At 41.8% G+C, this 27955-nt stretch overlaps 1 protein-coding gene and 1 pseudogene across 1 annotated transcript; both read left to right on the plus strand.

The window, feature by feature from the left end:
- On the plus strand, window positions 1244-2814 carry LOC110436217. Its single transcript, XM_021462656.1, has 2 exons — window positions 1244-1418; window positions 2086-2814. Exons 1-2 carry the CDS (start codon window positions 1328-1330, stop codon window positions 2625-2627), a joined length of 633 nt encoding a protein of 210 aa, XP_021318331.1. The 5' UTR covers window positions 1244-1327; the 3' UTR covers window positions 2628-2814.
- Window positions 8378-27955, plus strand: part of LOC8080257 — a 32858-nt pseudogene continuing 13280 nt past the window's right edge.

The raw sequence follows: 27955 nt of genomic DNA on the forward strand, positions 1-27955 counted from the left end.
CAATATGATAAATCATAAACTATTCAAATAATTTTAGATTAAGATAAACTTTATCACAAAGTTATAGAGCACAAAGAGGTCTATAACTTTTTAGTTGATAACTTTTTGGCTAAAAGAACGAATTTGTTTTCCTAAACTAATATTCCAAGCTGTCAGATTTGTAATTCATTTTTTTAGTTTTTCAAAAGTCCCTCAAATGGTGGTGAGACACCATTGTTTCAAACTATTTTCAGTTAAACTCATCACGGGTGTGAAACATTCAGTACAAGATTGGTGAAAATTAATATAAAAGGATAACATCATACACACATGGTCACAATTGACTTATAATGCAGTGAAATGGGAAGTTCAAGCGAAGCTAAAACTCAAGGTCTTAGGTTGAGTCCCTCAAATCACACCCATGCATATAATTTCACACAAAAAAGACTTATAGCAGCTGATTTTAATACGGCTCATCTGTGGTTTTAAAAGAAACTGCCACTTTTTGTGGGTGTTTCTTATTTTCTAGAGATGATTTTTTTTTGCGAAAGTTCTAGAGATGATTTTAGTAGAGACCATGTTAGTGACTACATTTATTTATTAATTAATTTGTTGTGACGATAAAAAATATGGTCTGCATCTAGTCTATTTCTCGGGGCAGTTACATAACAATCCTAGAATACAATGATTTCTAGAGAACCCTCAGTAGAAAACAGCATCTACAAATCCATTCTCATTGTGAGTGAAAATGCTCTTTATTGTAGTGTTTTTTTGTTGTTGAAGCAAACACTGTTGCATCCAGGATCCAAAATCTGAGCGATATAAGAGCAACTCCAAGAGCTTGGCTAAACTTAATAGTTAAATTCCATTGTTTAGCCATTTTGTAAAATAGAAAACTGTTTTAAAAAAAAGTTCACAATAGCCTTGCTATTTTTACAAAATCAGATAGCCATTGTCAGTGGTTGGCTATATATGGCCACTGAAAATCAAGGGATATCCAATTTTCTATTTTACAAAACCAGATAACACATCTGTTGGAGTCTACTTTTTGCTTTACAAATTCTAAAATATCCTTCACAACAAGAATAGCCAAGCTGTTGGAGTTGCTCTAAGCATCTCCAACGGTTTTGCAAATGGGCTTTGTATTCCTTTTTTTGCATAAAAGTCTTCAAAACTTCTATTCAACGGTTTGGCAAATGAGCTTTCCATTTTGGTTAACTTGGCAAATTCCTGGCTAGGTTTGGCATATATGCCAACTGTATATTGCGTTTGGCATCGCATAGGCCCCGCGTGTTTTCCTTCCCCGCACGTGGTTCCCCTGCCGCCGCCGTTTTCTTCCCGTGAAAAGATGGAGGCTGCGATCTTTCGGTTTTGCATATCGCTGGATATCAACACCGGCTGTCGGGAAGGCGATCTTCATCAAGCCGGGTGTGGGGGAGGTACGTACGCTTTGACCATGGATTCATCCTTTCAGTATGCGCGAAGAAAATTTTCGCGTGAAAAAATAACCGCTGGTCCACACTTTTGGTTTTACCAACTCAATTTTGCCAAACCATTGGAGGTAACTTTTTTTTTCTCCTCACCATATTGATTTGAGACTTGACAAACTTTATGTTTTGCCAAAGATAAAATGCAAAACCGTTGGAGATGCTCTCTGCATGCATCGTCTAAGCGGTAAATAAAATTTGTCAGAAAAATTTTATATAACTGAAAACATATACCCCGCATTGCTGCAGAAATTACGGATGATTCAGTACTACAACATTGATTATCAGCAATAAGTGCTTTTTTTTAAGGTCTGCAGTGGTCTCCAAACTGACCCGCCTCTAGAAATACATTTTTAGATGTTAACGTTGGATATTTGGTCTCTAGCTATAAGAAAAGGCTAGGCTCGTGGAATAGCACAGGCATGATGAAATAGTAGTAGCTCATCACAAAGCTAGACAATTGCTTCTGCTTCGCAGATGAACATGATAGCCGCCGTTTGCATCCAGCTAGCCATGCTGCTAATAGCAGCAGCTACCGCGGCTGAAAACTGCATTCGCAAAACAGCCCAAGTCCCTGTTGCCAATTCCTGCATCTGCTCAAACAATTGCGCCTGTGCAGGAAAGTGCATCCTCAACAGTTCAGCAGAACACCACGATGTGAAGAGCTGCTTCGTCAACTGCGTGCTCAAGAACGGCTGCACCTGCACCGGTACCAGCCAAGGTGAGCCAGGCGGCGGCGGCAGCGCAGCTCCGCTGCCGCTAGGCCTGCCGGCAATCTTGGACAAGACGGTGCGTGTAACTGTCCCAAGGCCTAAGGTTTCCGCCAAGAGCCCCGATGAGGAGGAAGAGCTTCTCTTCGAGCTCACCTTTGATCCTTCTGTGCCTCGAATAAGGCCCATCCATGTCAAGCTGAATGCACCTAGGGATGGAGCGGCACTCAACAGGTACAGCAAGCTCCACTCTTTGGGAGTCGTCAACTCGGTGACGGATGCCGAACGCGTAGCTGGGAAGGCGGTGCTCAGGTATGGAATAGGGAAGAAGGTGAAAGATCTGCGTGCAGATGGCGACCAGACAATTGAGGTGTCTTTCGTGCCAAGTCCTGATTCTACATTGGTACCACCTACTCTACGTGATGTTAAAGTTGTTTACCGGCGTAAGTAGTTCCTATTGTGTATAAGAAGGGATGCTTGTGTTGTTTGTATGTCTTGCAGTGTCGAATGTAGTCGTTAATGCATGTGCCTCCTGTATGTCCCAGATCAATTCATTGTCCATTATGTTGTAAAAATAGTAATACAAAAACTTGCAGGTGTTGCCTGTGAAACTGTTTTTGAGCTCAGCTCATCTTTAATTTGTGTCTTATTACGGAAACAGGAGGTGCAGTCGCCCCCTGTAATTTTATATTTGTTAATATAAAACACAGAACAAAAGTTTATAGAGAGCAATTAGAACATGCATTGCTACATAATGTATGTGCCCATGACCATTAACCGACAGTGTCAAAAAAAATTTGTCGGTTGTTTTCTTAAGTTTAGTGATGTATTTCTACTAGCGGTAAACTAAGAAAACAACTATTTCTACTAGCAATAAACTGAAGAAAAGAACAAAAAAAATGCATGTATAGTGGCGCTTGTCTTAACCTAGCGCCACAACGAATAATTTGAATTTTTTTTTTCTGATGATCACTACTAAAAAAAGATTTACCGCGATCTTTTGAAATCACATACCGAGGCGGGCAGGAATCTCAACCACCTCAGTTAATGCCAGGTTAATGCTAGACATTAATCGAGGCAGTCATTTTTTATTAACCGAGGCGGTTAAAAAACATGCCTCGCAAAATCGATTAAGAGAGGTGGGCAATGTAATATAACCACTTCGGTTAATAGTCATTAACCGAGGTGGATATTATAACATAATCACCTCGGTAAATCATTAACCGAGATGGGTATTGTAAAATAACCGCCTCGGTAAATCAGACCCAGCCCACTAGCCCAAGGGATCCAATTCCAAGCGCACATATATATACCTTGTTTCTCTCCACTCCCTCCCTCCCTCCCTCACTCCTCTCACTCGCTCCAGCAGCAAGCAGCAACGGTGGCCCACGCGCGAGGGCCCTCTCTGGTGGCTCCCGGTGTCGAGGAGTCGTGCACACAGGCGCGCGCGGCATGTATCGATCCCGGCTCCGGCGAAGTGGCTCCGGTGGGGCGCACGAGGCGGTAGCACATTGGCTTCCCACTGTGGTGGTGCTCCTCCCCCCACCGACGATGGATGCAGCGGCGACGTGCAGGCTCGGCAACGCGAGGCCCAAAACGAGGCCCGATCCAAGCCCGGTTATGCAGGCTTTTCTCTATTTTTTCTATTTTTATTTGTATTAACTATGGCGAGTAAGTGAACCGTCTCGGTAAATCATTGATTTACCTTGACCTTAATGCCGAGGAGATGCAAAAACCACCTCGGTTAATGCTTTTCGCCTGCATCGTTATCTTTTTATGTAGTAGTGGATCTCGGATGCTGAAATGGTCTGAATGAATGTTATAGTATTTGAGAAGATCTATAACTTTATAGTTCATTACATTTCATTTGAAATCATAGGGCTTGGAAACTATAGATTAATGATTTAAAAATTCATTTTTTAAATTTTCTTAAATAAAATTTGGATGGTAAAACGATCAAAAGCAAAGTTATAGATCTGGATGAGATCCAAAGCTTTGTAGTTGATCATTTCTTATAACTTTTTGAGATCTCAACTTTTATTTTGATTATTTCTTTATCTAAGATTATTTAAAACAAATTAAATTTTAATGTCTAATTTTTATTATTCGGTATCTATTTATAAGGCGGCTTAATATAAAGTCGCCTTAAAAAAAGGACATTGCTACAAATCCGTAGTGTCTACGTGTCTATCAAGACTCTATATATATATATATATATATATATATATATATATATATATATATATATATATTGGATATTGGTAAGGCTCAGATTTTGGATCGCTGGATCTTTTCGGGCAACGACAGTTTTCTAACGGTGACAACTCCAACACATATGCTATCCATATTATTTATGTTTTTTTATATTTTTAAAGAAAAAACTAAAATCCGTGTGCTATCTGGTTTGCTAAAATAACAAGTTTACTATTATTAAACTTTAACTTGTCATATATTGCATGTCGTCCTCACTAGCTGTCTTATATAAATACTATTGTGGAACTCTATGTTTTAATAACTAAGTTTTTATTTTATACAATAACTAAATTTTATAGTTTAGACTATAATTTTATCTAGTTTTTTTAATATGCTAGAATCGAAAAAATCCTATTGAGAAATCGGAACCACGTTGGTTGGGCGACGCGTGTGCGGCGTGTATCATGCATGGTTTTGTGGTCCTTGTCGTCATTTGCCTCTACGTGAGACAAAATGTATGGGCATTAAATGTACAAGCGACGAAACGGCGTGGCACGTCATTACATCAAGAGGCGTCATTTTCTGCTAATGGATATGTATGGCAAACGACAGACATCACTTTCACGCTAAGGGTAGCCAACAAGATTGTTAGGCCTTAATTTTCAACTAAAAACTTTTTACCCCATCACATCAAATATTTAAACACATGTATGGACCATTAAATATATATTAAAAATAACTAATTACATAATTTATATGTATTTTGTAAGACAAATTCATTAATTGGAAATTAATTGCCACAATTATAAATGTACTATAATATATAAAACATTTTTCTTTTCGCAAACTAAACAAGGCCTAAAGGTGTGTCAACCCCAACATACCTAGCAACATGGTAGTATGGCACACTGTTAAAGTAGCCATCGATCCCAATGACATGTTTTGGACTGCTCCTATGTAGGGATGAAAACGGTACGGATATTTTCCGACCGTATTCGAGACCGAATTCGTTTAGAGGGGTCGTATTCGAGTTTGAATATTCAACATCCGATTCCGTATCCGTATTCAAATACTTAAATCGTATATTTATGATGTCGACATCCAATCCTATCTTATCCGACATGATTGACATTATCCGTATTCGAATCCGAATTCGATTAGAAATATAAAAACAAATATAATATCAGTGATATTCATCCGTTTTCATCCTACTCGCTCCTATGCAAGGTTACGTAACCAATTGTCGCCATAGCAGTTTGATACAGGATGCAGCTATTTGTACTCATGTATATAGGCTGAGCCCATGGTTGTGCGGCCCATGCAACCCTACAGGGCCCCCCATTTCCAGGGCACCAAAAAAGAACAGCCCAGCAGGAAGAGGTATATTCGTCTATGAGGCCAGTTCAGGTCCAGTCCATGTGCCTGTGAATATCGGTTCAGTCCATGCCAATGGTTCAACAGCTCTACGTGAATGGTTCTCAGTAACTACCACGGACAACAAAAAGGCAGAGGTTGAAAGTCTGGAACGCTAACCATTAACAATGTGTGTCCCTGACTCTCTTTGAGAATTAGTCATGGGCTCATGGCTCATTAGTCATGTCAACTGATGTTCATTGACTCGGTCACCCTTGTAATACTGGTTTTAGGCGTGCCTGTTGAATAAATCAGTTCCGTCTATAGCTTGTTCAGCCTGGTTTTACCTTGTACGAAGGATACCACCTATCAAACACATTGACACCATTGATACAGTAAGTACAGGACAGGCCTTTAGTCCCGGTCGAAAACCACTTGTATTCCTGGATGGCGAGCCGGGACTAAGAAATCGGGACTAAAAGTCCCACCTTTAGTCCCGGCTCCCAGACCCGGGACTAAATGGGGACTTTTAGTTCCGGTTGGTAACACAAACCGGGACTATAGGGGGCACCAGGCAGTGACGTGGCGCCACCCCTGGCCACCCCTTTTAGTCCCGGTTGGTATTACCAACCGGGACTAAAGGTTTTTTTTTGTTTTTGTTTTTTTTCTTTTTCCTTTTCATTTCTTTATTGATTTTGGTTTTCAATTGTATATGTTCTCCAATTTAATCGTATACGCCGCAATTATCCGTATACGTTGCACCTATACGAGAGCGTCATTATTATTGCACACAAATAAAGTATGAAACTACATATATATTATCCGTATAATATATATATATATATATATACACATACGTACATACACATTACATTTACAATAATAATATTATGTACAAGTAATAATCAAGTGTGCTGCCACCGGTTAATGATTACATAATGTTTGCCTGCCCACTCAAAGCTCATACAAGTGTTCGTCCTTGTTTGGAATGGGCTTGAAGCCCTGCGGGTATAAGTGGAACTCGCCGTCTTCCGGAATGACATGATCGTTGATAAATCCGGCGATCGTCTCCTGGACTCCAAGGAGTAATGTGTACTCGAACACTTTATCTTTCATATTCCACTCCTTCTATTTGCATTAGTTAGAAAAGATATTAATATACATAAAATCTATTTAGTTTCAACAAATAAATAAGATATGAAATGTTACTTACTTTTAGAACACTTTGAGCAGGTTTAAATAGGGTGCACCGCATAAATTCACAAACATAGTATCCACATAGATTCGTTCCAAATGGCTGCGTGGGCACCCAAGGGAGTAGAACAGGAGGAGGAAGTGACACATTCAGATCCGTACGATATTTTTGTTGTAGCCAAGCCCAAGCCCTGCCCAATAATACGCTCGTTGATTAGGTATAGCTAGCATAATAAAGTAAAGGAGCACGCATCGATATTTAAAGTATGATATATACTTACTTCTGGATCATGTCTATTATGTCTTGATAGAGTGCCAGGTCTTTTTTCATTGAGTCCCACACATGTATTCTTTGTTCCGTGATCTTAATCTCAATGAGTATCCAATGATCTCTGCATTTGTTTAGAGTCAACTTATATATGTATATCTTAATGCCGGATTAACTAAGACATGATATAACACAACACTTACCCCATATTGTAAGGGAAGAGTATCTTCTCCGTATGCCTTTGGTTATAAAAGAACCTCCGGAGGTTCTTCTCCATTTCCTTAGGCTTCAGATTCAATGGATCTTTAGTTTTAGTGTCCTTGTACACGACATTTGGATCGATGAAACCAATTCGATTGTCTTTTTTCAATCTTTGTTCTCTCATCATGTGTCTGCACATCGTGAGCGTAGTTATTACGAATACATACATATGCTATAATGGGATTAATGATTGAAAGGAAAAATCACTTACAGACAGTAGCAGCTCATGAGAGATTTGTCGAGAACATTCATATGGAGAAGTTGGTGTACTTCACTAAAATCTATCCATATGACGTCATCTCCACGGAAGTAGTGTCGGTCGCGGACTCGGACGACAATCAATTCTTCTTGTATATGTTCTGAGCTGACTCTCAAGTAGTACTCGTGCAGCTTGTATATTTGCGTACCAAGTCCTCGTACCTTCTCAGGGTGGCACATACTCCTGCCGTAAATGTACCGACTCTGATATTCATCGACACATGCGTGGATTGGCGCATCGGTACGCCCTAGAAGTGCTTCTACGGGCAGCCCAGTTTCTTCCATCCAATTCCCGAGCTCATCTAAGTCCACATTAGCAGGTATAGTCATTGCCAGCAAGTTGGCATTTGAACCGTACTCATTCGCAACCACTAGTGGCTGAACTGATTGTTGCGCTTGTTCGCCGAGCTGTGCAACTTTTTGCTGGACTTTTCTTTTGTCTGCCTTGATTTTCTTTAGGACAGTACGGTCGTAGTCTGATATTGTTGACCCTGGTTGTTTACTCGCAGCACGGTTCGCGTCTGTCATTTTCTGCACCACTTGACGTAGCTTTGAACGAGGATACATTAGGTATGGCGGCTCTTGCTCTGCTTTTCTGTTAGCTTTGCATTTTTCAAAGAATGCTTTGACTTCCGCTTTGCTTGCAGCAAGCACTTCCTCATCGGTCTTCTCATATGGAAGCTTGGTCGTCTTCGGGATCTTCGTGTTCAAAGCTTTCCTCTTTGCCGCAGGTGGTTGGAGTGATCTTTGTGTCTCGGCGGACGACCTCTTCCTCCTCGATGCAGCACCAGCCGGTGCCGATGAGGCGGCGGCCGTTGTCGTCGGCATTGGCGGAGGCAGTGGCGCAGGTGGAGCTTGCTGTTGTGGAGGAGATTCGACCGCGGGCGGCGTTGGATTCCTTCGTGGAGGAGATGCGACGGCCGGTGGTGGGGATGCGGCCTTCTCTTGTACGTCGTCGTCGTCGTCGTGTCCCACGACACTATGGTCATGCGGTGAATGGACAGACGGACTTCGGTGGGGGGAGGCCCTGGATTTGAAGAAAACAAATAAGGTATATGTATACATGACTAAATGTAATTTGATACAGTATATAATTATAGAAAAAGCAGTAGCGTCCACAATAATCCGCACCTGCTAGGGTTCGGTTGTGGCGGCGGCACCCCAGGAATAATAATGTACCGTTTCCTCCAACATATGAATGTCTTCTCCGCTTCACCAAGTGTCTTCTCTCCATCACCGCCTTCGATATCGAGAGGCACATTTTCACGGCCTCTGACCACTCTATCCACCGAGACACAAGCATATCCGGCTGGTATTGGGACAGAGTGGATTGTTGGTGTCTTGGTGGGGTCGATAGGAGATACGACACCGGTAGCCACCTTTACTGTGCCACCGCCCTCCGGAATATGGAGCTCACAAGACGTCAACGGAGCGGTGACATCATCCACCGGGAATCGTAGCCCTACGTCATCAACTTGCCTCGCAGGCGCCTCCGTAGAAGCACAACTGCTCTTTAGATGAGCTGAGCAAGGGCTGATGTTGGCGGCCGGTGGCTGTGATAAGCTTTGGAGGCGGGAAGTTACAGCTTCCTCCACGGCCTTTTGGATTTTCTCATCCATTGTGGCCTTCAGCGCTTGCTCCCGCTCAAGGGCCCGTTGAGCCACTTCTTGGGTCTTTATGAGTCCTTCCTGCAATCTGCGTATCCGTTCCCTGTCCTCTTCCTTCTTTCTCTGGCGGCTTCTATAAGTTTTCCTATAAGCAGGGAAGGCATGTTCCCACGACACGGTGCCATAGCCTCTCGTCCGTCCACCGTGCTCAGGGTTCCCCAGGGCGAATGTCAATTCATCTTTATCTCTATTCGGCTGCCATTCTCCACCAGAGAAAATGTAGGTCTTGATGAGACCTAACAACTTGGCATTCAAAAGTTTTCCATTTGAAGTACTCAGGTGGGTCATTTGACCAAGTTTGACCAAAGTCAAAATAGTGGGTTTCACAAACACACACTTTGACCGAGCCCTCGATGGCCTCAAATAGAAAACTCATGAATACAAAGTTTGTTCCACTCATCAAGACCTACATTTTCTCTGGTGGTCACATTTTCATTTGAAAAAGTTTAGACCACTCAATTTTGAAATTTGAAAGAATTCATAGCGAAACGCTAATTTTCAGAACCATGGATGGCCTCAAATGGAAAACTCATGAATACCAATATTGCTCCACTCATCAAGATCTACATTTCATATATAGACCATTTTTGCATTTGACAAAGTGTTGGCAAAGTGTAGTTCAAAATCCACACTTCCCACGTATAGTTTCATAAAGTTTGTGTGAGATTCAAGATTTCGTGAGTATTGTCTACATCCCAAATGGGAAAATGGTCTATATAAAAAGTTTGGATATTGATGAGCTCTAACAACTTGGTATTCAAAAGATTTCCATTCCAAGTCATTTTCTCCGTCGTTTGACCAAGTTTGACCAAAGCCCGTCTTCGAATTTGAAAACACGTGCCTCGGACTCGATCAAATTTATCCGGATGAAAATATGATCCATATATGAAATGTAGGTCTTGATGAGACCTAACAACTTGGCATTCAAAAGTTTTCCATTTGAAGTACTCAGGTGGGTCATTTGACCAAGTTTGACCAAAGTCAAAATAGTGGGTTTCACAAACACACACTTTGACCGAGCCCTCGATGGCCTCAAATAGAAAACTCATGAATACAAAGTTTGTTCCACTCATCAAGACCTACATTTTCTCTAGTGGTCACATTTTCATTTGAAAAAGTTTAGACCACTCAATTTTAAAATTTGAAAGAATTCATAGCGAAACGCTAATTTTCAGAACCATGGATGGCCTCAAATGGAAAACTCATGAATACCAATATTGCTCCACTCATCAAGATCTACATTTCATATATAGACTATTTTTGCATTTGACAAAGTGTTGGCAAAGTGTAGTTCAAAATCCACACTTCCCACGTATAGTTTCATAACGTTTGTGTGAGATTCAAGATTTCGTGAGTATTGTCTACATAAACTTTCCCAAATGGGAAAATGGTCTATATAAAAAGTTTGGATATTGATGAGATCTAACAACTTGGTATTCAAAAGATTTCCATTCCAAGTCATTTTCTCTGTCGTTTGACCAAGTTTGACCAAAGCCCGTCTTCGAATTTGAAAACACGTGCCTCGGACTCGATCAAATTTATCCGGATGAAAATATGATCCATATATGAAATGTAGGTCTTGATGAGACCTAACAACTTGGCATTCAAAAGTTTTCCATTTGAAGTACTCAGGTGGGTCATTTGACCAAGTTTGACCAAAGTCAAAATAGTGGGTTTCACAAACACACACTTTGACCGAGCCCTCGATGGCCTCAAATAGAAAACTCATGAATACAAAGTTTGTTCCACTCATCAAGATATACATTTTCTCTAGTGGTCACATTTTCATTTGAAAAAGTTTAGACCACTCAATTTTGAAATTTGAAAGAATTCATAGCGAAACGCTAATTTTCAGAACCATGGATGGCCTCAAATGGAAAACTCATGAATACCAATATTGCTCCACTCATCAAGATCTACATTTCATATATAGACCATTTTTGCATTTGACAAAGTGTTGGCAAAGTGTAGTTCAAAATCCACACTTCCCACGTATAGTTTCATAAAGTTTGTGTGAGATTCAAGATTTCGTGAGTATTGTCTACATAAACTTTCCCAAATGGGAAAATGGTCTATATAAAAAGTTTGGATATTGATGAGCTCTAACAACTTGGTATTCAAAAGATTTCCATTCCAATTCATTTTCTCCGTCGTTTGACCAAATCCCGTCTTCGAATTTGAAAACACGTGCCTCGGACTCGATCAAATTTATCCAGATGAAAATATGATCCATATATGAAATGTAGGTCTTGATGAGACCTAACAACTTGGCATTCAAAAGTTTTCCATTTGAAGTACTCAGGTGGGTCATTTGACCAAGTTTGACCAAAGTCAAAATAGTGAATTTGAAGGAATTCATAGCAAAACGCTAATTTTCAGAACCATGGATGGCCTCAAATGGAAAACTCATGAATACCAATATTGCTCCACTCATCAAGATCTACATTTCATATATACATTTCATGAATACCAATTGTTCAAAATCCACATGAAGATGTTACAATTATATTACACATAATGTTACAATTATATTACACAAGATTTCAAGTACAAATCACTACCATTATCAAGCTAGCACAGTGGTAAACTTTTTCTTAACATAATGCCCTTGGTTATGATCATTCCGTAACCATGGAGTGTCCTCTACAGCGAGCATGATGCTTGGGTCTTTGGCCACACAGAAGGGTGGGATCCGTTCATCCTTTTCATAATCCTCTGACACGTCTGACTTGTCTTCAATTCCCACGATGTTTCTTTTCCCTGTAAGAACGATGTGTCGCTTTGGCTCGTTGGTGTTTTTCTCATCTTGTTTCCCTCTCTTAGGTTTTGTAGACATGTCTTTCACATAGAACACCTGATTCACCTTAGTACCGAGGACGAATGGATCGTTTGTATATCCAATATTGTTGAGGTCCACTGTTGTCATTCCGTACTCCTTATCGACTGATACCCCTCCTTTCATCTTCACCCATTGGCATCGGAATAAAGGGACTTTAAAATTATGTGCATAGTCTAGTTCCCAAATCTCCTCTATACGACCATAATATGTGTGCCTGTCCCCATTCGTGTCCGTGGCATCCACACGGACACCACTGTTTTGGTTGGTACTCTTTTTATCTTGTGATACGGTGTAAAATGTATTTCCATTTATCTCGTACCCTTTGTATGTGAGGACGTGCCACGCTGGTTGCCTAGCCAACAAATAAAGTTCATCTCCAATATCTTTATCACCCTGGCATTTTTTTCGCAACCAGTCACCGAATGTTTCCATGTGATGATGCGTAACCCAAGTCTCATTCTTTCCAAGATTCTCGGATCGTACAAAATCCATGTGTTCCTCAATATAGGGTTCCACCACAATAGAGTTTCGAAGGACCGTGTAGTGTGCTTTATTGAATAAATCATCACCCTGGCTGATATATGTTTTCTTTCCTAGTGTACCCTTTCCACCGAGTCTCCCCTCATACCTTGATTCAGGAAGACCAATCGGGGAAAGATCAGGAATAAAGTCCACACAGAACTCAATGACCTCCTCTGTCCCGTATCCCTTGATGATGCTTCCTTCTGGCCGACCCCACTGGTGAACATATTTTTTCAGTACACCCATAAATCTCTCTAAGGGAAACATGTTGTGTAGGAAGACAGGACCCAGAATATGAATCTCTTTGACCAGATGAACTAGGAGATGTGTCATGATATCAAAGAAAGATGGAGGAAACACCAACTCAAAGCTGACAAGACATTGAACCACATCGTTCTGTAGAGTAGCTAGATCAAGAGGATTGATTGCCTTCTGAGAAATTGCATTGAGGAATACACACAACTTCACGGTGGCCAGACGTACATGTGGAGGTAGAATTCCTCTTAAGGCAACCGGAAGCAGTTGTGTCATAATCACGTGGCAGTCGTGCGATTTTAAGTTGACAAATTTTTTCTCTGGCACATTTATTATACGCTTTATGTTGGAGGAGAACCTAGATGGGACCTTGATGCTGCTTAGGCACTCAAACATGATTTCCTTCTCCTCATTGCTAAGAGTGTAGCTAGCAGGTCTTAAATACTGGCGTCCATCATCTGTCTGCTCTGGATGCAGGTTGTCTCGTTCTTTCATGCGCTTTAAGTCCTCTCGAGCCTCAAGGGTATCCTTAGGCTTTCCAAACACACCCATAAACCCTAGGAAATTGACACAAAGATTCTTGGTCAGGTGCATCACGTCGATGGAGTGGCGGACCTCAAGGTGTTTCCAATATGGTAGCTCCCAAAATATTGACTTTTTCTTCCACATTGGGGCACGCCCTGAAGCGTCTTTCGGAACAGGTTCGCTGCCTTCTCCCTTTCCAAACACTACTTTCAAATCTTTGACCATCTTGAATACCTCTGCCCCATCTCGGTTGCCTGGCTTGGACCGGTGTTCTGCCGTACCTTTAAAATGTTTGTCTTTCTTTCTCAACTGGTGGTTCTTAGCAAGAAATCGACGATGGCCAAGGTACATGACCTTTCGGCATTTTTTCAAATAGATAGCTTGAAGGTCACCAAAGCAATGGGTGCAAGCATTATATCCCTTGTTTGTCTGTCCTGAAAGATTGCTTAGAGCTGGCCAATCATTGATTGTCACGAACAACAATGCTCGTAGGTTGAATGCTTCCTGTTTGTACTCATCCCACATACGCACACCTGGTTTGCTCCATAGAAGCTGGAGTTCCTCAACCAATGGCCTCAGGTAAACATCGATGTCGTTGCCAGGTTGCTTCGGACCTTGGATGAGCACCGGCATCATAATGAACTTCCGCTTCATGCATAACCACGGAGGAAGGTTGTAGATACATAGAGTAACGGGCCAAGTGCTATGACTAGAGCTCTGGTCCCCAAAAGGATTAAATCCATCCGTACTCAATGCGAACCTTAGGTTTCTTGCGTCCTCTGCAAATTCCGGGAATTCTCTATCAATTCCTCTCCACTGAGAACCATCTGCAGGGTGTCTCAACATGTTGTCCACCTTACGGTCTTCTTTGTGCCATCGCAACAACTTTGCATGCTCCTTATTTCTGAACAAACGTTTTAGGCGTGGAATTATTGGAGCATACCACATAACCTTGGCAGGGATTCTCTTTCTCGGACGTTCTTCATCCTCAACATCGCCAGGGTCATCTCGCAAGATCTTGTACCGTGACGCATGGCAAACAGGGCATTCATCTAATTTCTCGTGCTCGCCACGGTACAGGATGCAGTCATTAGGGCATGCATGTATCTTCTCGATTTGTAATCCCAAAGGGCAGACGATCTTTTTTGCTTTGTATGTAGTGGTGGGTAACTCATTAGGCTTCGGAAGCATCTTTTTTTGGATCTTCAGTAATTTTCCAAATGCCTTGTCAGAAATACCATTCTCTGCCTTCCACTGTAACAACTCCAGTGTCGTTCCTAGCTTTTTCTGTCCCTCTTCGGCCGACAGGTAGAGTTGCTTCTTGTGATCCTCTAGCATTTGGTCAAATTTAGCCTTCTCCTTTGCACTTTCACAATCTCTCTGTACGTCGCGAATGACATCACCAAGAGCATCGTCATCATCAACGATACTGTTTCCTGCATCCCCGTCTTCATCACCTTCGTCCTCTACTGCGAAGTCGCAGTATGGAGCAAAAACATCGTCAGGGTACGCTTGCTCTTCTTCATCTTCTTCCATCATAACCCCAGACTCTCCGTGTTTGGTCCAACAAATATAGTTTGGCATGAAACCATTCGTTAACAAGTGCAAGTGAATTTCTCTTGAGTTTGAAAATTCCTTCAAATTCTTACACACGGCACATGGGCAGCACATAAAACCATCCCGCTTATTTTGCTCCGCCACTCTGCGGAATTCTCGCACGCCCTCAATGAACTCGTTGGAGCGGCGATCAACATTGTACATCCAATGGCGTGCCATTATCTGCATTATCATGGAATTGTAATTTTTCTATTAAAAGCTATAATTTTATCAGTAAAGAAAATTAATTTTAATAATTTTTAAAGTGAAAAACAATTTATTTAACAATTACAACAAAAATTATATTATTAATATTTTAAAATAAGAACATGAACATATTAAAGCAGAAAATATCCTATAATATCTATAATAGAACTTAACATGATTCGTGTATACATAGTAGTAATGATTTGTGTATACTAGTTTTTAGCGGGCACACACTTAGCATCGTTCAAAAAAATTCAAACATGAGAAGACGATGATTGGAGAGATGACAACATGAAATAATCAAAATAGACATATGTTACATATGGCGGTGAGAAACATAGGAGGATGAAGCTAGCAACCTTTCAAACAAATCGACGACGGCGTAGAAGCGTTGAAATGGATCGATCGTGGGAGATGAGAGCACTAACAAGCAAGAACAATGGAAGAACAAGCAAGAACAAAGCACCTCGAGCTCGGGCAGGGAGAGGAAGAAGGGAGGAGGGAGATTCAATTTATAGCGGGGAGGGTTTAGTCCCGGTTGGTGTTACCAACCGGGAGTAAATACCTACCTTTAGCCCCGGTCGGTGCCAACGACCGGGACAAAAGCTTTAGTCCCGGTTAGTGTCACAAACCGGGGCTAAAGGTTGGTATTTACTCCCGGTTGGTAACACCAACCGGGACTAAAGGTCCCTCTCCGACAGCGCCTGACACCAGAGCCATTGGGGAGGGATCGTTAGTCCCGGTTGGCTTTACCAACCGGGACTAAAGATTTTTTTGTCCCGGGCGCCAAAAATGCCGGGACTAAAGCTCATTTGGCACATCGACGAAAGGTCTGTTCTCTAGTAGTGATAGATAGATACTGAAGACTAATTTCTTGGAAGTTGAACCAATCTACTACTATATAGAAGCTGTGATGTGAGCATACCAGGCACTCAGGCAGCACAAAGCTTGACGAGTTAGGATGGCCTTTCTGGTAAAAAGAACTTGTTTGATGCTTTCGATGAACTAATTGCTGGGTTCATAGCACTCATAGTTTTGCTAATTTCTTGCAGGTGCCATTTCTGCTCGGTCTTTCCTCTGTCCTTGGCGAATGACTCTACTCTGAATTCCTGGGGTACAGGGCATCATCGTTTCATGAAAAAGTGTAAGACATATCTCTGCAGAAAGCCCTGCTTTTTGCATAGCTTTATTTGGGACTGAATTAGTATCTCTCTTCAATCAAAAGTTCTGTCAATTAGTGTTAATTCTTGTTCAGATCCTACAGTAGTTGCATCACAAAGAAGATGAAGAACAGTTGATCTAACTTTGCTGTGATGACTGTTTCGTCATCTGCAGCCACTCGGATCTTCACGTCGGTAATAAGACCATCAAAGAAAATGATAAGACAGTTCTACTTGAAGAAGGTGAATCGAAACCACCATGGACAAAGTCACCGAACATGTCTGCCAAAGCCAAATTAATAAGGTAGTGAATAAATTACTGATACAATAACCCATCAGGATTATATAGCACACAATGTTTGTGGAACTTGATGTCTCTGTGGCTGTGGCTTGTGATGTGTAGGTTTATAACATTGGACGAGTCCTTTCTTCTTGAAAACTGTGCCTATACTGAGAGCCATGTAAAGATTGATCATTGAATTAATAGCACATCTGTTCTAGCGGTTCTGGCTATATATGTGATGGCTGATGGTCCTTCCTTATTTGCAGAGCTGAATTTGGCATTATTCTGGTTTACTTTTACACCTGTGATCGGACAAACATATTTGCAGAAAGCAAGAAGGTAAGATTGAAGACGCTGCTGTTACTCAGCAGAGTAGCTAGTGAGGTAGATGTAACAAAGGTTTCATTGGCTAAGTTGTGGTTATGCTATGCTTCAGATATTCATTAAACCCTAAACCCTTAACATTCTCCACCTAAGCCTAATGCTGTTTGATCTGCTCCAGACCAATCCTCCTCCTCATCTCCTGAAATTTGGCCTTCCCCAGAAACTTGGTGAGTATGTCAGCAAGCTGATCAGTAGTAGGGATGTGGCTGGCCTTGATACTTCCATCTTCCATGATACTTGATCTTTATGTGCTTGCTCCTGTCATGGAAGACTGGGTTCTTGGCCAGGGCCAAAGCAGACTTGCTGTCTACCTTCAGCTCCACCACATCAACTTCTTTGCCCAGCAGCTCCCTGAGCAGTCTGGACAACCACAGTGCTTGAGTTGCAGCAGAGGCAGTAGCAATGTATTCTGCCTCGCAGCTTGACAAGACCACCACTCCCTGCTTGATTGATTGCCAACTAACTAGACAATCGCCCAAGAAGAACATAGTCCCACTAGTGCTCTTGCTTGTATCGATGTCACCGGCGAGGTCGCTGTCGCATTAGCCGATGAAGCGCGCTGTCCGAGGAGCTCTCTTGTAGTGAAGACCATACTCCAGAGTCCCAGCAACATAGCGGAGGATGCGCTTCACCGTCTGTAGATGCTCCACCGTGGGCCGCTCCATGAACCGGCTCACATACCAGACGGCGAATGCCAAGTCCGGCCGGGTATGCACGAGATACCGGAATTTGCCGACAAGCCGCCGGTAGTGCGTGGAGTCCACCTCCTCAGCCTTGCTCTCCCTGCTCAGGCGAAGTTTCTCTTCCATGGGCGTGTGCGCCGGATTGCAGCTATTCATTTCGTCGAGCTCGAGGATCCACTTGGCATAGAGAGTCTGGTGGAGGGTGATGCCACTGGCATCCTGACGCACCTCGACGCGGAGGTAGAAGCAGAGTAGGCCAAGGTCGCTCATGTCGAATCTTTCCTTCATCTATGCCTTGAAGCTCTTGACTCCCTCCTCTTCAGCGCCAGTGATGATGAGGTCGTCGACGTATTCGCCGACGAGCAGGACAGAGCGTCCGCTGCCCGGCCGATACACGGCCGCCTCGTGCGCGCTCTGGGTGAAGCCCATCGCCTTCAGGATGGCGTCCAGCTTTGCATTCCAAGCATGCGGTGCCTGCCGCAAGCCATATACGGCCTTGCGCAGGCGGTACACCTTGTCTTCTTCTCCGGCGACGGCGAAGCCCAGTGGCTGGCGCACGTATACCTCCTCCTTGAGGTCGTCGTTCAAGAAAGCGGACTTCACGTCCATGTGATGCACCGACCACCCTTCCTCAGCCACCAGCGCGAGGAGGACGCGCACTGACTCTATGCGTGCGATGGGGGCGAACGCGTGGTCATAGTCGACGCCCTCCTGCTGGACGAAGCCCCGCGCCACCAGTCGAGCCCTTCTCATCCTTCTTCAGCTTGAAAACCCATTTCAGGGTGATCGGGTGGTGGCCAACAGGCAGGTCGAAGAGCTCCCAGGTCTTGTTCTTCTCCACAGACTCGATCTCTTGCTTCATGGCGGCCTCCCACGCCGGATCACCCCGTGCCTCCGCATGGTTGGTGGGTTCGCCAGCGTGCGTGAGCTGGAGCTGGGCGAAGAGACGCGGTGCCAAGTCTAGAGGAGACACATCTCCTAGGATGTTGGTCATCTTGCGGTACCGGAGGGGCTCGTTGTTGTAGAAGGCGTCCAAGCGATCCTCGTCATCCTCCAGTAGTGTCGCAAGCTCAATTTGGGGCTGATCGGTGGGTGGAGTAGTGGTCGGAGATGGTGTCGTGGCTGCTCCAGCACCGCTCCCGTACTCCCCCGGAGCTAGTGAGCTTGATGGCATGGTCGAAGTAGTCAGAGTTGCTGAAGTGGTCGGCGTGGTCAGAGATGGTTCAGGCGAGGCTGGTGTTGACGGTCCTTAAGTACCAAATATAATCAGCAAATAAACAAAGAAAAGGATCCAAATACAACCAACATCTAAACTTAGGGTTTTATCTGACATAATTCAACAAGTTTTGGTGTTTGTCTATTTCTGCAGGGGGTTATTAGGAAATATGGAAGAAAGGCCCACACGTCGGGTTTACATAGAGATATTAACGTGCCGTGCAATTTTCTATCATCTAGAAGACTCCAGAAGCCACGGGAACGAACGGGAGGCCGAGCGGGCTCGGGGGCAGGGCGCCCGCCCTCCCCCCTTGGGCGCCCGCCCAGCTACAGAGTTGGATCAGGACTCTCTTTCGGGATGATCTTCCACCGACCTAAAGGATCAAGGATAACCGTTCAATCAATGTCGGTTTGATCCAACGGCCCAGGTTCACTTGAGGGGACTATAAAACCAGACCCCCTGGCCCCTGGAGGAGGCACCCCTTGATCATTATTCATTATTCTTAGACAGAGCAAAAGCTAGGGTTTAGAGATGAGAGCTCTCCTCTCTTCTCTAAACTAGAGTAGATCTAGATAGTAGCAAGATGGAGAGCAAAGGAGGATTAGAGGAGAGGCCGGCCTGTCGGTTCTTCCTCCGGTTGTACTTCGTCATGATCAAGCTCTAATCAAGCTTGCTCATGGGATGACTCTGGTAATCTACTTCTAATTCATTATGCAATTACTAATCATGTATTTTCTGGTTCACAACTCTTTTGAGTACTTCTAATCTATAGGACCCTATAGGTTAGAGTTGTAGTATAGGTGTAAGCGTGGTGCTTAGACCTAGATTACTTGTTGATATCCCCTGTCTAGCTGGATCGTGTGGTAGGCCGCGTAGGTGACAGTTACGTTGGTCCTCTGTAGTCCACCTCTCGTTAGCAGGACGGGTAGGATTTATTGGCCTATGGATAAGCATCCTTTATGGTGTAATCTTATCACGTGGTTCGTCCCAGACATAGACATACCCCTTTGAAGTAGAGAAACCATAGTTATCCTCTCTATTCTGCTACCATCGCCCATATACTAGATTGCTCTACTCTCTACTCTATATTTACCCATTGTTATCTTACCTTTAATATTGTTCTTATTCAGTTCTACCATCTTTCCTGTTTACACTTATCTATCTATCTTGGTTAAGTTAGAGCGTAGTTGGTTCTCCCGTTTTCCTGTGGATACGATAAAACCTTTAATTGGGTAAAAGGCTACAACGGTATCCGTGCGCTTGCGGATTTATCTGTGTGCGTATAAATACCATAGTACACTCTAGTGCCATGCTAGGGATGACAATCTAGTATTCAAGTGGTGTTAGCAAGTGTCAACAAGCATTTTTGGCGCTGTTGCCGGAGAAACGGTTGCTGAGTTGACTACGAACTAGCTTAATCATTTTCTAAAACAATAAAAAAAATTAAAAAAAATAATAAATAAATATATATATTTCCTTTTATCCTTTGCCTCATCTCTGCTATTCTTTTTTCTTATCTAATCCTTGATCTCTGGTCTATCATGAATTCAAACATGTCTATCTATGAATTCCATAGACCTACGGGCACACATCTCGAACCAACAAAATCTTCAAAGCCTATCATAGCATCTAGTTTTGAGATAGACTCCGAATACATAGAATTTGTTCAAAAACAACCTTTCTCAGGAGAAGGTGAGGAAAACCCATACACACACCTAAGAGAGTTTTATCGAGTCTGTGACCTCCTTCGCATAGAAGGAATGTCCGATGAGACCCTTAAATGGAAGCTCTTTCCGTTCTCTTTAACGGGAAAAGCTAGACATTGGTATAAACTCAAAGTAGGGAGTGTTCATGGAGATTGGAAGGAGTTATATAGTAGTTTTCTTTCTAAATATTTTCCAATCTCCAAAGTGGCGGAACTTCGGCGTGAGATTATTTCTTTTAGACAACTGGAAGAAGAATCTCTTGGCAAATCATGGGACCGCTTTATTAACCTTACTCTCACTGGCCCAAAGCTTTCTATTCCAGAAGAAGTTCTTCTAATTCACTTTTTTGAGGGCCTTAGTATGGAAAATAAGCAAACCCTTCATGCGGCCTCTGGAGGATCTTTCCACCACCTATCCGCTAGTGAAGCTTGGAATTTGATTGATTTAATGAGCGGAAAGTCTCCTAGCTTTTATATCCCTGAGAAAGAGAAAGAACCAGTTCCTAGACAAGAAGAAGAAGTTTCGATAGCCAGATCACAACCACTTCAATTCCAAACTTTAGCTATCGATCCTAAACCATCAATACCCCAAAATTCTCCAAGGGAAGAAGTAATTCCGACCTTAAATCTTTCAGATACTGATGGTTTAGACTTCTGGTTCCATAAGAGACCTTCAAGCAGGGATAATTCAAATCCTTGCAATAATGTTTCTCTTAGAGAATGTCCTGGTTCCTATTATGAAGAAGTCGAGGACGACATATCAAGTGAAGGAGAGCTAAGCCATATAGAAAATTCTATCTGCTCCCCTTCCATGTTCACAAGTTCTAAATCCATCCTTGACCTTAGAGATCCCTCTTATCCCTCTTCTTTTCAGTCTCATGATGATCCTAGCAATTCACCAAGAAGACCAAACCATAGGAGTCATGAAGACCATAAGGATGGCATGTCAAGTAATGCCATAGAAGGAGAGCTAAGCTATATAGAAAATTCTAACACCTCCCCTGTCCTGATCACAAGTTCTAAATGGCTAGAACGTGTAGAATGGATGGATAAGGAAGAAGACTTAATGGATTCTGACTTTGGCTCAATTTCAACTGGTGAGTTCTTGACTCCCTTTGAAGATGAGATTCATCCAACTACAGAAGAGGACATAGGTGAGACCAATCCAGGAGAAACTCTGAACATTCAGATTGGAGACGAAGATAACATTAATGAGCATGGAATTTATTTCATAGCCACTTTGTTTGCTCCATGCTCATATGCAACATCTTCCCAATCTATTGGTCTCTCCAACATCACCACATTTGAGATCTCCAACCCCCTCTTCCTTTCTATTTATAAAAACTTTAAAAGGGCGGTTGTCGATGCATATGTCTATAATAAATATTGCAGATCTCGTTGAGTTGATTTGATATAGGTCAGCGTTGGAAGGGAAACCACTTCGCCGACATAAATTGATGGTTTCCCAAGGACAAGCTTGGTGTCCTAAAATAAGCACTGATCAGATCATAACATGAGCTTTTAATTATTTGTAACATTACATTGCATATTGAGCATATAAGGATAATTGTAAAAATATTCCTTCGGGTATTCTTGTCACTAACCTTTCTAGGATTGGAGCAAGAAGATCGGATGAATGACAAGCACAAGGTATGTCCAACCAATCATCATACAACATTGAATTAAATCCAAACTTGAATTTTGCAAAATTCAAGCTTGGGGGAGTAATTTACATAAAAAAACATCCTTTGCCATGTTGCTATGTTGGTTGTCCCTACCTTTGAGACATGCTCAATTTGTTAAATACTAATCACACTACTTCATCTCCACTTGAGTAGATCTCTATACATGCTCTCATGCTACCTTTATTTGCTTTAGTATATGTCTAGGTTTGGAGTAGTTTCATTTATCTCTTAATTAAGCATGGTGCTTAGGTTAAAATGCCCTCCTAAATCAAATTAGACATGGTGTCTAGGTTGATTTTTGAGCCGATAGTATGCTATAGTAGATATTGGATATTTTGTTGGACTAACCCCTGCAGGAAAACATTCAATATCGACCTGAAAAGTCCTGAGATAAACTCACATCAGAGACAAAGAGAGAGACACATGAAGTTTAACAATTTACACAAGGATGACGTAGCTCATAAGAGATGATCCATGGAGGGTGCTACAAACACGATGCACAACCGCTAAGAAAGGAAAGCTTCCACAAGGTGAGACTGTACCATCACTCTTCAATTAAGGTAACACTTTAAGGTACTTGACTATCACTTTTATAAGCTTCTCCTTGGTTCTAGTGTTCACATAAATAAAGAGACAAACATGTATGATTTATAACTCCAAATTAACCAACCCCACTGATTCAGCATGTTTAGTCCATTAATCTTTGATCCCCACACTCCTAGTCATATGAGCTAAAATGTTGCACATTTAATCTTTGGGAAGATATAAAGAAAAAGACATATATATAGAGAGATTATCTTTCCATTAGGTTGAGCGATCTGATCCGGCAAATGTTTTAAATGCTACACTCATGAACTTATCATTCATCAACTTTGTCTTGCTCACCATGCTTAAGGTTAGAGAAGAACAAATACACTTTTGGTTCTGTTGGTGTTTTCCACCAACAGGGCCCATGCACTTGATCTCTGCCTTGTCTCTATGAGCAGGTACACTACGAGCACAAACACACTGAGCAAGATACTGCCAATGTCGCACTTCGAACTGCTGGGCAAACAAAGAACATGGGTGACACCGTATCAAGAGGTGCAGGCCTCAAGGTCCACACCTGAATCAAAAGACGCACCTAAGAATGAACACGGTGAGAAGTCTTGTCTAGAAGACTTAAAACATTGGATCCTTGCCGGACGGTAAAATCGGTATTTATCCATATTTATCTTTTCTGCATTCCTTTTCCTTTTTATTCCATCACTTGCATTAGCATATTTACTTTTCTACATTGGCACTAGAAAAGAAAACAAAAAAATATTTGTTCATTACACTGCATCATAAAATCTAAGGCCCCATGTGAGTATACTCGTGGCATAAAACCCATAAGTACATTCACTGTGGTGGCGTAAAAATAAAATAAATATATTCCTGTCCTATAAAAATGAAAATATAAAAATAAATTTATGATCCTACCAAAGAGAGTAATATTGATTAAAGGAAGCTCAACATGATAAAGGCTAGATATTTATGCTAACACTTAACTAGTTCCACAAAGCTTTGTTGTCTATTTGAGCTCCACAGAATTCAAGGATCAAAGAAGACTAGCAGACGGAGGATATCCTAATTGCTGTCAGGGTGCTGCCGACATTCAAATACACCTCCGCCACCTGCTAGCTACATCAGAAGAAATTACGTCAAAATCCAGCTTGGGGGAGAGCACCCCCATTTATCCAGCTAAGTATTTCTATCTACGTTTATACTTATGCTTTATTAAAATAATAAAAAGATGCATAATCATAAAAACCGAAATAAAGATTTTATGCTTATATATATATATATATATCTTTTCTTAGTTTGCTAAATAAATAAATAAATAAAGTTTGCTATGAACCCTCATGATAAGCTCTCACATGGAAATGATGAATAATTGCTCTGCCATGACTAGTTCTCAAAATTGAAATCTCTCTCAAATTTAGGCATTACTGTTATGAATTAAGATTTGCTCTAAACCTGAACTTGTGGGAAGAGTACTTGATCTAAAGTCTAAGTCGTTAACGGATATGATACGGGAAGGTTGAGATGCTGTTTATCTGTTCCTAGAGATGCTAGAATTCTGGAGAATTCTATCTTTGAAAATCTTTAAAATGTTGCATGATGAGTTCCTGTATGATGAGAGTTTAAAATCCTACCACAGCCATATATACATGCTTATTAGACTATGAACCATACATTTACTTTTTACTGCTTATGAGCATTGAGTGTGGTCAAGCTGTGTAGACCCTTAGGAGCTTGTCATGCGGTTAAAATCAAGATTCACTTGCATGTTCACCCATACATGCTGCTTCTACTCTGGAAGTACGCATCCACATACATCCACTGCTTTCCATCTCTAGATTCACCCAAAATTATTCTACTCCTATCCGGGAGAGAATAGCCAAAAATATTATCCTATCCCTGTTATTCTCTGTGAAATAAATGCTCTTGATATTTTGGTTACTACCACTTGCTACATTAATCTAGGAGGGTGAGTGCTCTGAAAAAAAGAAGAAGAAGAAGAAAAAATAATAATAATACGAGGAAATAAAAAGGGGCAAGTGCCCGGAACCTCGAAGAAAAGAAAAAGTGAGACGAGAGGTAAAAATGGACAAGTGTCCGACAGTAGAATTAGGGGTACAGGATACCCACCTCAGAGAAAAGAAAAAGAAAATATAGAGCATCTCATTCCCCTCAAAAAGTATCAAAAATGCAAGAAAGGTATGTATCCCCTCAAAAGAGCAAAAGTAGAATTAGACTTTCACCAATGTTTTCACCAATATCACCATCATCACCATACACCATTCATTCGCCACACATGCACATCTTGATTTGACTTATTGACTTGTTTCTCTGGATCCATGGTTTGACTATGCAATAAATGTCTTGTAAGTATGTATTAGCTGTCTCCCACCTATGAGCTCCAGATATCAAAACCTTGTTAGAGTAGGGTGAGAGAGAAGGCAATATCATTATGCCTCATACCACAAATACCACATACTTTGAGAGAAGGCATATATCATCACTGCCTTGGTAAGGATCCAGAAATACCACAAAAGAGAGACTAGAGAGAGTCATACAAGGAATCTCTGAGTTTTATTTGAAAATCTGCAAAAACTCCAGAGCTATAGTTGATCAAGAACAAGAGACATGGTGCTTGACTTGACCGTTCTATCTTTTAACTGCTCAAGACATAAGTGACGGTTGCAAGCCCCATGGTGGAAGGTAATATGAGTAAGTTTAAATCTTAACAATTTACCCTAACCAAGAGATGAGATCTTATTTAAATGCATGTGTACCTTTAAGGCATAAAACCACTGTAGAAACTCTTGAGTCCATCCTTGCTCAGGGACGAGCAAGAGGTAAGTTTGGGGGAGTTGTTGACGGTCCTTAAGTACCAAATCTAATCAGCAAATAAACAAAGAAAAGGATCCAAATACAACCAACATCTAAACTTAGGGTTTTATCTAACAGAATTCCACAAGTTTTGGTGTTTGTCTATTTCTGCAGGGGGTTATCAGGAAATACGGAAGAAAGGCCCACACGTCGGGTTTACATAGAGATATTAACGTGCCGCGCAATTTTCTATCATCTAGAAGACTCCAGAAGCCACGTGATATGACCATGCCAGCAAGCAATATGTCACAAGCTCCAAGTCCAGCAAGCAAGATGTCACAAGCTCCGAGTCAAGCTACAACCACTCAAGTTTTACCTACACCGACACCAGCCCAAATCATCGATGGACCGGTTACACGTAGTCGTGCAAAGAAGCTACAACAAGAGGTCCACGCGCTACTTTGTGAGATTCATTTTAATGTTAATGAGAATTATATTCTACCTAAGTGTTCTACCTTGATTGTACTCAGGTATATAGAAGAAAAGAAGGATTAATGGGACCCTAAAGAACGAACCAGTGCAAGTCCTAGAAGACACATCAAAAACGGACCAGTTGAAGTCAAAAACGGACCAGTGCAAAGAAATCTTCATAACTTTTTAATCACAAAAGCTATGAAGGCTCATGAGGACTTGTTGGAAAGCTTGTCGAGTCTACTTTCTAATGAATCTAGTGGCGACCAGTTTGGATACTCCATATTGCCTGTAGACCAGAATTAGTACAGACTGCTCAGAAGGTCAACAGTTTGTCGTGACAGAATGTTGGCACAACTTTCTATGCAAAACTGTACCAATCTACAACGTTTCATGGTGCATGGCATACATTGCTGTAAAGCTCTTCGAGTCTAGTTTCACACCAGAGAAACGGTTCGTCATTTGGAGTTTCCAATTAAAAGTTATGGTCAATTTATTGGAAACTGCTCTGGAGGCCAACAGTCACGCGAAGCCACTTCGGGAATCCATTTCGAAGGGACCTTTCACATTGCCTTCTCTCAGAAACTCTATTTTGTTTTCATACCTATCTAGCAGGGCTGTTGCTAGTATAAATATCCCCTACCTCTAAGCTATCAGCAATCTTTGATCATTTGATAAACTACATGATATTGCAGCCGTGCTGCTGAGTGCCTTACTCAACCTTTGTTCTTCTTTGTTCTTCTTGGACTTGTGAAGAGAATCCTCTGGGTTCCCCTACTTCGTGCTCTACGGCTACCGTTCGGCTGCGCCGTATTGTGTGGATTAGTTCCGGATTGTGGTTCTGCGGTCGTTCGGAGATCGAGTCGAAGTCTTCGTGGTTTCGGTGCCTCTCTCCCCGTCGCTTGGTCGCATCCAACCTTTGTCAGGTATAAAGCTAGTTACCCGCTGTTCGCAGCAAGTTATCCTTGTTCTTTTGATCTACTGTCGTGAAGATCGGGCCACCCTCGTATCAATTCATATCGGTAACCTATCAACTGGTATCAAAGCTTTCGTTGTCACGGTAGATCTCATAATCATCCACATATCTACCTTTAGTTTATCTATTGTTTGTTACTGTTTTGTTCATCACCTACAGTCCACTGAAAAGCCACAAAAAAATCCTAGAGCCCTTTGACGGTACTGTTATCTTGTGTTTTATGTTCATCAAGTTGCTAGTCACCATCTTTACATATATTGTGTTGTGTTTCATTTGTTATCCGTACCCCTGTTAAGATAGAAAAAGAGTTCAAAAAAATCAGAAAAAATTCAGAGAAAAGAAAAGAGAAAGAACAGAAAAGTAGAAGAAGAGGAAGTTGTATTGCGGTTTGCTTGCTGAAAAATTCAGTTTACATATTCATATTCTTGGAGATTTATATACCAGCAACATTATATCATTTGAGCACATCAAATCACTTGATTTTCAGTACCGTAGCATTCCTTGTTTAGCCACCTATAGCTCCACACCAGGACATTCGACTCATAATCCTTGCGACCTCGGAATCACTTCTGTTGAGCCGCTACACTAGCACAATTCACTATCCTTGAGAACAGGAAAGAGCATTGGTAAGTAAGAGGTGAGATTGTGTGATTTCATAAATTTACCCATTCCACTATATCTTGCATAAGTGCTAACATGCCAGGATTCAATTCGAGCGTTC

The sequence above is a fragment of the Sorghum bicolor genome, chromosome 6 (genome assembly GCF_000003195.3).
Source record: "Sorghum bicolor cultivar BTx623 chromosome 6, Sorghum_bicolor_NCBIv3, whole genome shotgun sequence".
In the NCBI taxonomy this organism is placed as follows: Eukaryota; Viridiplantae; Streptophyta; class Magnoliopsida; order Poales; family Poaceae; genus Sorghum; species Sorghum bicolor.